General features: G+C 44.9%; 1 protein-coding gene across 1 annotated transcript in view; it reads right to left on the bottom strand.

Annotated features, from left to right (window-relative positions):
- LOC137433463 (cysteine-rich secretory protein LCCL domain-containing 1) overlaps positions 1-9,910 on the bottom strand; it is a 56,036-nt gene extending 46,126 nt beyond the window's left edge. Inside the window, exons 1-3 of the mRNA XM_068125791.2 lie at positions 9,748-9,910; positions 8,749-9,018; positions 8,191-8,309 (exon numbers count right to left, since the gene is read on the bottom strand). Of these exons, the coding sequence (XP_067981892.2) occupies positions 8,191-8,309; positions 8,749-9,003 (374 nt within the window). The 5' untranslated portion in view covers positions 9,004-9,018; positions 9,748-9,910. The remainder of the gene's footprint in view (positions 1-8,190; positions 8,310-8,748; positions 9,019-9,747) is intronic.
- Between the last annotated feature and the right edge of the window lie 2,213 nt (positions 9,911-12,123).

Consider the following 12,123-nt stretch of genomic DNA (forward strand, 5'->3'; position numbering starts at 1 on the left):
ATTCAAAGAGTTGGAAGAACACTGCATCAGTGTTACGCCAGAGACCCATCGGGTAGCATCAGCTAATAGATGTTAATGACAACAAGGAGTATTTCACAAAGAGTAGGCAACTGTGCTGCCAGCACCCTGAAAGAAAAGCCAAATTCCTTCCCTAATGTGGAAGAACACTGCATCAGTGGCACAGCTGCACCTCAGTAATGATGTAACCGGGGAGTGAATTCTGAATTGGATCCCATTTTAATATCCACTGAAAAACGACCACGATTCAATGGTTGCATCGTTAGGCCACAACTTCGGTACTGTGGTATATGCTTGGCCTGCAAATGCCTCATTCTCCAGTATTCTTGCCTCGTCCCTGGCATGCTTAGGTTTCACTTCACACCTGGGTATGAAATTTATAACCACGTTGAAGATTACAGAGAATTCTTGGGCAAAGTCGTGGTCATCTCCTTTACTTGGAACTTGAGGTTTCAACAAGTGTGAGTGCACATTACAAACCTTGATAGGATTTGATGAATTTTAAGCTATCGCAAAAAAATGCAGATTATCTCAAGAAGAAAGGACCATTATCTTAGACTGAGACACAGGGAACAGCGAGCAGGGCACAATGGTCTTATATTTAGCAAATACCTGCACCACCATTCCACAATGAACAACACAGGATAATTTATACACATGCTGATTGGCTTTCTTCCAGCTTGGACACTACACATTTTGGGAGTTTTCTCTCTCGCTCTCCAAAAAAGAAATATATACATATATATATACTAGCAAAAGCATCCGGCGATGTCGGGTAACAATGAATCGCTTCCTGGCGGGAATATGATGTACGCAATCTGGGTCCATCATCGAGAGGGAACTTAAACAATAGATCTCAGGTACAGTGGACTCTGATGCAGTGGAGTGACACCCTATCCCATGGGTTACACTCACAAACTGCTTAACGAAGTACCAAGCTATGCTTTTGCAATTTAATAAACAATTCGTGCAAGACAATGACATTCTTTTGCTCCTTCGGCTGACAGTTTAGTTTAGTTTCAGGAACACACACAGCAACACATATGCACACAGTAACACACACGCACATAGTAACACACATGCACATAGTCACATACACATGCACATAGTAACACACACGCACACATAGTAACACACACGCATACATAGTAACACACACACACACACACACACACATAGTAACACACATATAGTAACACACACACATAGTAACACACACACATATCGTAACACACACACACATATTAACACAAACACACACATATAGTACAAACACACACACACACAGTAACACACAAACACATAGTAACACACACACACAGTAACACACACATAGTAACACACACACACACAGTAACACACACATACACAGTAACACACACATACACACACACACACACACACACACACACACACACACACACACACACATAGTAACACACACACACACACACATAGTAACACACACACACACACACACACATAGTAACACACACACACACACACACAGTAACACACACACACCCACATAGTAACACACACACACACACACATACATAGTAACACACACAGTAACACACACACACACACACACACACACACACACACACACTATATATATACAACCTTCGCATTTAATATGGAATATTTTTTTTTTCTTGACTTGGGTTTACTTTCTTAACTCAGTATATTAATCTGGTGAGTTTCTTTTACACTTTGGTGATTTATTTGTTGAAAGAACCATCTCACTGATTGTCTGTCGCAGCAAGAAGTCAACAACAGGATTATATCACAGGTGGCGTGGCAAAATGTACGGACAGGTGCATTTGATGATTGGCTTCACAGTCGGGTATACAAGGGTTGTTGCGTTCAGTATTAGTGGAAAACAACTGCTGCACGTCTCCAAAAGTTATTGCCGCTTCCTCTGGAGATGGTCTGTCAACTCGACAATGCTGTTTGTCATGGAGTGGTGGCTTTACGAAATTACGGCATGAAACGGCGTGCTATTGCTCGGCAGTATGGCATCACTCAAGGTCAGGTGTCAAAGATCCTGAAACGAAATGCTCAGAGGTGTGTCCCTACTCCAATACCGAGGCCAGGACGTCCCGCAGAACCACAAGGAGGGATGATCGCAAGCTGCACCGGTTAGTCCGCAATGGCCGTACCAAGTCAGCTAATCGGCTTAGGGCTGAGTGGCAGAAACTGACAAATGTGCCTGTATCCAGAAGGCTGGTCAACCAACGACTGGTTCAAGCAGGCTATCGTGCCAGGCGTCCCCTGAGAAAGCCACGCCTGACCAGGAACACCGCCAGAGTGGATTGCAGTGGGCCAGAGAGCACCGTCAATGGCAGCCAGGACACTGGAATCACGTGATCTTCAGTGACGAGTCTAGATTTCTGGTCTATCGTCAAGATGGCCGCGTCCGAGTGTGCAGACAAGTGCATGAAGCCTACAACAAAGATTGTATAGTGCCAAGAGTCCAAGCTGGAGGTGGTGGGGTGACCGTTTGGGCTGCTTTTCATGCAGGGGGCAAAACTGACCTGGTTGTTCTGAATGGAAACCTGAACCAGTTCAAGTACAGGGCCATTCTCGAAGAAACATTGCTTCCATTTGCTCGTGCAGCCTTTCGAGGAAACTTTGTCTTCCAAGATGACAATGCACGGCCTCATCGTGCTTGCATGATCCAACACTTTCTTGCTGACCGTGGTGTAGAGCATATGGAGTGGCCTGCCATGTCCCCGGATATGAATCCGATAGAGAACTTGTGGGCAGAATTAACGCATCAAATCGACCACTTGGACCAGCAGCCGACCTCTGTGCGTGAATTGCAGCAGGCTATTGTCACTGCATGGCAAGCGATTCCTGTCCAAACCTTGGCAAATCTCGTGAAAAGCATGCCTCAAAGTGTACGTGCTCTCCTGAATGTTTGTGGGGGTTACACGAAGTACTGAACTGTAATTTTACTGTCCGTAATTCCAGTCGTAATTTAACTTTTGTTTTTGTTAAAAAAAATTTTGGCTAATGTGCAAAATAAAGAGATACTTCTGGAAAACGTACAGAAGTTTAACACAGTACTGTCCATGAATTGAGTTCGATATCAGTTTACATCACTTTCAAGGATCAATTTATTTGTTTCGAAATGTCAAATGTGGTTTTTGTTTCTTTTAAAGGTCACATTAACAAAATCTAGAATAATTTCATATATATATATATATATATATATATATATATATATATATATATATATATATATATATAATTACTTTTTTTTAAACCTCGAGCAGTTTACTGCTTACGTTTGTACCATTTCAGGTTATTCACTGGACATTAAACTGCATAAATTTCCATTAAAACTAAAAATTGAGGTGGTCTAAAACTTTTGACCCGTAGTGTAAATCCTCTTAAAATTTCAAGTCAATCGGATGAAAATTGAGGATTTTAGAATATTGGTCTATGCTCCAAAATGCGATTTGAACTTATCATTTTCAATGAACATGTACTCGGTCATGTGTGACAGCAATGGTGCATGAAAGGCATCAATGGAAAGCTGAGGATCTCCTCATAATTGGTAAACCACATGTAGATTGTCAAACGAAGTAACCTTTGCATATTAACCCCTTGAATTCGGATTACCTTTTTTTTGATACGCACTGTGTGTGTGTGTGTATATATATATATATATATACATATATATATATAGATATATATATATTATATATATATATATATATATATTATATATATATATATATATATATATATATATATAGATATATATATATATATATATATATATATATAGCCCGCACCATGAATATAGCCCGCATCCTTTGGATGTTCCCTCTCCGGACTGCTCTATAAAATTGAAAAATTTAATTATCTTCCTGGTACTGGCTGCAGTGCAATCCCAATGGAATGTAGAGGACTGTGACTCTGCCAAGGCCATGCCTAAGAGGTGGAGCCTATGCACTCGTTTAGTCTGGAAAGCCTTTTTAAAACTATATTATCTGTATAATTATATATATAAACGCAAGTTGTCTGTGTGCGTGTCCAGTTTTTGTGTGTCCGCGTTTTATTCAGAGATGGCTGAACGGATCTTCATCAAACTTTCAGAGGTTCGCCAGTGAGTGCCTGTGAGTGTTTTAGGCAAAAAAAAAAAAAAAAAAAAAAAATTGAAAATAATTATTCGTTTTTCTGGAGTTAAAAAAAAATAAAAAAATAAAAATCATTCGATAGTGCCGAAGCCTTTTTAAATTAATGACAGTTATATACAAGTACACATTCGCATAAATAAATACAAAACAATTACCAGACATTTGAATACAAATAAATCAAAATTCCGGAAGTGTACGAATTTCGTAGTACGGCTTCTTCTTCTTCCTGAGCGGCATTACACTTAACTCAGAAACGTGAGCCACATTCACTCAGAAATGTGAGCCACATTCACTCAGAAACGTGAGCCACTTCCCTTCCTCTCCTGCCTCCCCCCTCCTCTCCCCTTCGCCCCCTTCCACCCCTCCCCTCCCCTCCTCTTCCCCCCTCCCCTCCTCTTCCCCCCTCCCCTCCTCTTCCCCCCCTCCCCTCCTCTTCCCCCCTCCCCTCCCCTCCTCTTCCCCCCTCCCCTCCCCTCCACTTCCCCCCTCCCCTCCCCTCCACTTCCCCTCCCCCCCCCCTCCCCCTTCTCTCCTCCTCCCCTTCCCCCTGCTCCCCTCCCCTTCCCTCCCCTTCCCCACACAACGCTCAATAGTGCCCAAGACTTTTTGATTAATGACAGGTACACATTCGCATACATAAATTCAAAACAATTACCAGAAATTTGAACACAAGTAATAAAACAATATCGGAAGCGGTCGAAGTTTGGGGTTGGGCTTCTTCTTCTTTCTGAAAGTCAACATACTCAACTCAGAAACGTCATAAACAACACATTCAGCAGCATATATTCAACGAAAAGGTAAAATGATGATTTGACATTTGTGGTGGATTCTGATTTGGATGCAATTGCTTTCCCATTATATTTTCTCTCATTTCAAACATGTTAATGTTTCTTATTCGCTTGAGCAATGCCGGGTACTCCAGCTATAAACGCTTTTATACTTTACTCAGGGTACAAATACAAATACAACTTTGTCTGGGGGGTAACATAGGCTATGTGGCCGAGGCCTCATTCTGGGGTCTTGGGGGCTGGGAGAGGGGCGTAAATTATCTATGTAAATGTGTACCGTGTAGCGCCACCTGTAGGCGGGCTGAGGCGTCTAAACCCCTGGTGGTGTGGCTGTGGGAGGAAGTGCCCATAGACCGATAATGACACCATCACAGATGAAGAAAAACATCTGGCCTACAGACGAAAACCCGTGGTTGGAGGAGTTACGGCCCCATCTCCATATGCAGCAGCGCTGCAAGTAATTGAAAATCATGATGTACACCAAAACAAGCACCAGGGTAGAGCCCCTGCTTTTCTTCCGATCACCACAAGCAGGATGGTGGATGATTATGACTGCAACAGTCCTAAACCCGCAAGGAGGGTCTGCTGCCGAAGTGAGTCCTGTGCGTGGCTTCTGTCGACCCTCACGTCCTCTCATTATTGGTCAGATGAATGTACAAACGCGATCTCTATGCGCTCACGAGGAACTGCCTCGATTGATGAAGGAGTCCTGCTACAATATAGTCTGTATCCAAGAGCAACAGGCACGTACACCTCGAAGAGCTGTCATACAGCACTCTTGGTGATTCAACATTCATCACTACCTCAGCCACGTACAATAATACAGGTCCATCAGTTGGTGGAGTTGGTATCGCGGTAAGATGTCCTGCCAAAAGCAACCTGACTGTCTCCTTGAAAATTTCGGAAGGAATATTATAATTGGCCGTTTTCAAGGGAAATCCGAAAACGTATGCTATATCATGTTACTCGCCGACGAATGTATCTGAAGAAAAAGATGTTGAACAATTATATGAAGATCTTGAAGGTACTGTGCAATCCATACCGATACATGCTTTTCTTATAATCTGTGGAGGTTTCAATGCACAGGTACATGTGCTACATTCATATCATTCGATCAGTAACAGAAACGGCTTCCAACTGTGTGAGTTCTCCAATCGAAGCATCGTGGTTATAAGTAACACGCTATATCCTATGAAACGTGGTAAAATGTGGGGACACAGAAACCCTGCCGGATTTAGTTCACAAATTGACTTCATTTTGGTGCGCAAGTGGTGGAGGAATAGCGTGAAGCATGTATGTGCCTTCTCAACTTTCAATGCTCTTGGAAGCGACCATCGAATCGTGTTTGCAAAAATACAGTTGAGTTTTCAAAAAGTAAAAACGGTGGTGAAGCACAAGACAATGTACTGGGGAGCAATGCGATACGATGACATCTTGAAAATGGTCATGGAAGATGCTATATCCAGAAGGTGGAGAGAAAGTCCTTCATGAAGTTTGTTGACATATGCACAGAAGAGGGCAGACCTCATCTGCCACCGAAGCCGAAGTTCTCTATGTCGATGCGGAACTCTGCACAAGTAAGAGCTGCACGTAGCGTACTTGATCAAGTCCAACATGTGCAAGTACATGCAGCACAAAGGCAACTTTGCGATACATATGATGTAGCACTAGATGCTCATTACAACAACATCCTATCGGCGGTCGAAAACACTTGTCTGCGAGATGCTGATGCTTGGAAACTCGTAAGTCGACTCTCAGGGTGGCACCAGCATTTCTCAAACCTTCTCGCTGTTGCAGCTCCAGAAATATCTCCAGAAGAAGCTCTGAACATAACAAAAGTCTGACACTCACCAAGGGATGTCGGCGGATCCTTTCTCAAAGGAAGAACTGGATGCAGCTTTAGGTCAAATGAAGAGCAATAAAGCACCAGGCATGGATGGCCTCGGAAGCCTGGTGTTGGCTTAGCGGTTAGGGTGCCAGCTTGGGATCCTCGGATCCTGGATTCGAATCCCGGTCGATCACTGAATTAACACCAGGGTGGTTGACTCAGCCTGTCATCCTTCCGAGGTCGGCAAATTGAGTACCAGTTCACTGGTAATTCCCTGTGTGCCGCAAGAGGTAACTAACAGGGTTGGCGGCAGAAGGGCACCCGGCCATAAAACATTGCTTAAAAAGGGGACGACGGTGCCCGAAAAAGGCCAATCCCTGCTCTGCGGGAAAAATGGCCTCGAAAGGTGGTTCTTCATGGATGGCCTCGGAGTCGAAACTTGGAAACTGCCTGATGTGAAGTTATATTGTTACACTTCTGCAACCAAACATTTAATGGAGGTCACCCTAGTCAATGGGGTGAAGCTGGAATAGTTCCCATTCACGAGAAAGGTAATTTGGCATTTCCCACAAACTATCGTGGAATCAGCTCGACACAAGCCGCAGCCAAAATTTACAACAAAATGTTGCTCAATCGCATTCGACCAACCATTGAGCCACTGCTCCACTTGAACAAAAATGGCTTCAGACTAAGCCGATCTACGGCTGGTCAAATTCTTGCCAAACCTGACGTTGATGAATATTGTCTGCAGCGACACTGGGCTGAATACGGACAAACTGAAATCCACCGCAGCTGACAGAGCTGTTTGGGCAAATCTGACAAAGTAGCTTTGTTCTTCTGTTTGTAGCTTTGTTCTTCTGTTGCTTTGATTTCTTATTGTCTGATCAACATTATGTATAAACAAGTAGTAGTAGTAGTAGTAGTAGTAGTAGTAGTAGTAGTAGCGCAACCTGGTGATGGTGGCAGAGGGTATTACAATTTCCTTTTTTACCTGGGCAACACTGAGGTCAAAGCACTCTTTGCACGGGCAAATTTTCCCTCTTTCCCTTCTCCCACCCACCCCAAAACGGAGGGGCCTGACAAAGCCACCCCCCCCCCCCCCCAAAAGATGTATATGTAGTACATATTTCTCCTCCCTCTCCCCTCACCTTTCCCCCTCTCCCCTTCCAATGCCTTCCTCACCCCCTTCCCCTGTCCTGCTCCCCCCCCCCCCCCCAAACACCGGGTACTCCTGCTAGTATTACATTTATTTACTTATCCCACATTACCTCCCTCCCTCCATGCTTTGAGTTAGTTTAATTGCGTCAACTACCCATCAATGTCGGGGTATTTTCTGCACATAAAAATATAAAGGATAATGTCGAACACAAATACAGTAGTTAAAAAGGATATCAAAACCTACTGGCCCCAGTGAACCCCAAGATTCTGCCCGATGGAGACGAGCTCGTGTGATGGGCCGTGATCCCAATGACACTGTGCGGCCCAAGAACTGGCCGAGCGAGCAAGGTCCTCGTCCCACACCTGGTGGCACATGGTGGAGGGCAGGGGAGGAGAAACAAGTGGTGAGATAAAAAGGATGGGAAAATACAAAGAATCACTGGGACTTGCGCATGTTTATTTTGACTTCTGCAGTTTCTTAGCCTCATGCTCTCTACATAGCTCGAACCATATTTGGTGGCTGGGCATCGTGCACCGTTATCGGCATACTTTGTCTTAAACATAAAACTGCAGCAGAGCACACCTAACATCGTTCATCATTACACTGTGGCTAACTCCCAGCCTCCCAGAAACATTCTGCTCATGAGTATAGATGGGGTAATGGAGAGGCAATTAAAGTATAACCCTGCACTGGAAAAGTGGGTAGTGGTGGCCAAAACATTTTAATTTGACATTTTGCATTCCACCACACTGTTTTGTACACTTCTCCATCAGAGAAGAAGAGAAAGAAGATGCGATTTACCAGGTATTCCATGTTGGATGCAGAAGGGGAGACGCTGCTCCGAAGCTTGTTGTGCAGATCCAGGATGGCTTCTTGGTCGCTCGGCTCTATGGCTCTCCGCTGGCGCCTGCTGCTGCTGTTCCGGGAGAGGTGATGCAACAGCTGGTCCCATGCAGCGCTCGGAGCAGCGGTCGCATCATTGTGACCAGTTTGAGCCTCGTTAATCACCACGTGCAGCACCAGGACGAGCAGTTTCATAGACAGCTGTAGCTTCATGGTCAAGGGTGACAACTATCATTCAGGCATGTGGAAGAGACCAGAGAACGGAGAGCACCTTGTCAGTGGAAGAAGGAAGACGGTCAAGGAGATTTGATCAAAATCTGAACCAATTATATATTTCTCTTGTGACTGCATGTGAATCCTGGTGTTGGCTTAGCGGTTAGGGTGCCGGCTTGGGATCCTTGGACCCCGGATTCAAATCCGGTCGATCGCTGAATTAACACCAGGGGGGTTGAGCCTGTCATCCCTCCGAGGTCGGCAAATTGAGTACCAGTTCACTGGTAATTCCCTGTGTGCCGCAAGAGGTAACTAACAGGGTTGGTTGGCAGGAAGGGCATCCGGCTATAAAACATTGCTTCAAAAAGGCGACCATGGTGCCAAAAGAAAGGCCAACCCCTGCTCTGCGGGAAAAGTGGCCTCCAAAGGAGGTTCTTTCTTCTTTTCTTGTGACTGCATATACCATGTGGGTACACCACCACCACCAACAATAAAACCGACCATGGTTGGCTTTAAGAAGCTCAATAACCCTGCAATGAATTAAAAAGTTGTGGGTGCACAAAAAACCCTTAATAAATGCCAAAGACAGCACCTTGAGTTATTGTGAAGCTGTTCCTCTGATGATCCATTAAAAAAAAAAAAAAAAGAAGAAGAAAGGACATTTTCACAACACGACAGAAAGGACAAGTCGGACCACAACAGGACAGAGCAAGCAACCGATTTTAAAACGGTAAAATGACCTACCGGGCAGTGGCCGCGTGTTGTTGCTCGCTCGTCCCACCACCTCTGCTCCAGAGCAAGGCGACCTCCGCTTCCACTGGACCTTTTAAATAGAATCCTCGAGTCTTCGGAGCCTTCCCATAGTCGAGCGCCTCCACCCTCGCGCAGCCTCCTGATCCGCTCTGCAAGGTCGGAACACACCAATGGGAGGAGTCCGTGGGAGTGGGGGTGGCTTTGGAGAAATTCTCTCGCAGCTTTTCCCCCAAAACGACCCCTTGTACTTTATACGCCTGCACCTGGAAAGGTCTCGTCTACATAAAGGTGCATGTGCATCATTTCAAACACTTTTGCCTATCTTTAGTGAAAAAAAAAGGGGGGTTTTAAATGGAGAGGGAGGAAATGGCAATGAATGAACAAATTGGAGAAGTGGGGCAGTAGTTGGATGCACAATAAGCAAGGGAATCAATGGACAAAGGAAATGAAGGGAGAAGATTGGAGAAAACATTGTGACGTGCGATTAAGAGGGTTGCGTCTGGTAGGGATAAATGGGGGTGGAAGGGATTGTGTGTAGGGAAGGGAAGGGGGTTTTACCATGTGATGGTAGTGCACCACTTACTTGAGACCCTTGCAGGAAGAGTGGGATTGAAGAATCTCTGGAATTGGATCCATATACAGGAGAAGAGGAGGAACAAAGGAGTTTAGATGTGCAGCGAGCCTGGATTTTGGACGTTTCACCATGAAGGGGTTCCTGGAAGAACATGTTCCTCTTGAAGGTGCTCGGACTGAGACAGCAGAGGGGTTATATCAGAGGAGAGGTGGTAAAAAAAGAAGAGCTGCCTGAGATGAGAGCAATAGACCTTGTGTCTAAACTCGAAAACTCCAGGTTTAGATCAATAGTTTAGGAATGTTGATGTTCTGCACAAGGGTGGATATTCTGTTGGTGTTGTTAGTTTGGCCTGTTCTTGTTCCCATCTAATCCCCTTTAGCTTATGATGCAGGTGAAGCAGGTTCAAATGCCATATTTTTGTCCATCGTCTATGAATATACGTACTTGTAATTAATGCAAGCTGAAAAAATTGTCGACTGAAAGTGGAGGCCCTTGTGGGCCTCATCCACAGCTTGATGGAGTATTGCTCTCCCCTCTGGGCTGGCTCCCCTGCCTCACATCTTTCTCAGCTTGCCACCATGGAAACCAAGGCCTTCATGATATTTCAATCTGATAGAGCTGATTATCACTTCACCATCACAGACAGGTCGGTGGTCTCTCTGTCTTCTACCACCTCTTTTTTGGTCTTGCACCCTCTGCTCTTTCCATGCTTTGTCCCCTCCCCTCTACTCCCCAGGTTTCTGCAGAACTCAAATGGTCCACCATCAACCACCTTCTGAGGAATCCAGGATCACTGCTCACCTCCACTCATTTATTCCTCCTTTGTTCTCACCTGTGGAACCAAGTTCCACATCCTCTTCGATCTCATTCTTCCCTTCAGGTCTTCAAGACAGATGTTCACCACCATCTTAGATCATACCCCAATACCCCATCCAAAACCATGATCCTTTCTACTCCAAATAACCTCCCCCTCTCCCCCCCGCCCACCCCCCCCCCCCCCCCACCACACTTTGACCAGCCCCGAAGCCCACCTTCCAAATTTCCAGTTTTTCCTTCCTGAGAGTTTTCTTTTTTCAAACACTTTGTGTGGAAGAACAAGAACATATAACGGATCAGGACGTAACAGAACAAAAGGAACAAGAGAAGGGATGTGGGTAAGAATGAGGGCATAGTGAATGACGTATGGGGTAGACAAGATGGATACAGAAGCAAACTCGAAGGAAGGAAAAACTGGAAATTTGGTAAGAGGTGGGCTTGGGAGGGGGCAGATGTTACATGGGTGAGGAGAAAATGTCTTCAAGACCTGGAGGGGAGAATGAGATTGAAGAGGATGTGAAAGGTGGTTCCACAGGTGGGAAAAAGAGGAACTAATGAGGAGTGTAGGTGGGAAATGATCCTAGATTTAGGTAGTTTCACCAGAAGGGAGAGTTTGTTTCTGATCCATCTTGTCTACCCCATGCATCCTCCTCTACCCCTCATTCTCCCCACATCCCTTATTTGTCCAAATCTCCCTCGACTTTCTCCCTGAAGTCGGTGTTTCCACTTCTCTTTCTGCTGTCCCTCTTGTCCTGTTGCGTCCTGAGACTCCTGGTCCGTTATGTGTTCTAATTCTTCCACGAGCCTCGACTTTGTACACACACACACACACACACACACACACACACACACACACACACACAAAATTGTCCTGCAAGTAATTCACGCACAAGCACCTCCCACATGTCTTTGATAACTGTAAAAGTTAAATACGTTAATCAAAAATCAAAAGTTGGTACAGTTAATGAAACAAACAC

Source organism: Myxine glutinosa, chromosome 10 (genome assembly GCF_964187855.1).
Source record: "Myxine glutinosa chromosome 10, kmMyxGlut1.1, whole genome shotgun sequence".
NCBI classification, from domain to species: domain Eukaryota; kingdom Metazoa; phylum Chordata; class Myxini; order Myxiniformes; family Myxinidae; genus Myxine; species Myxine glutinosa.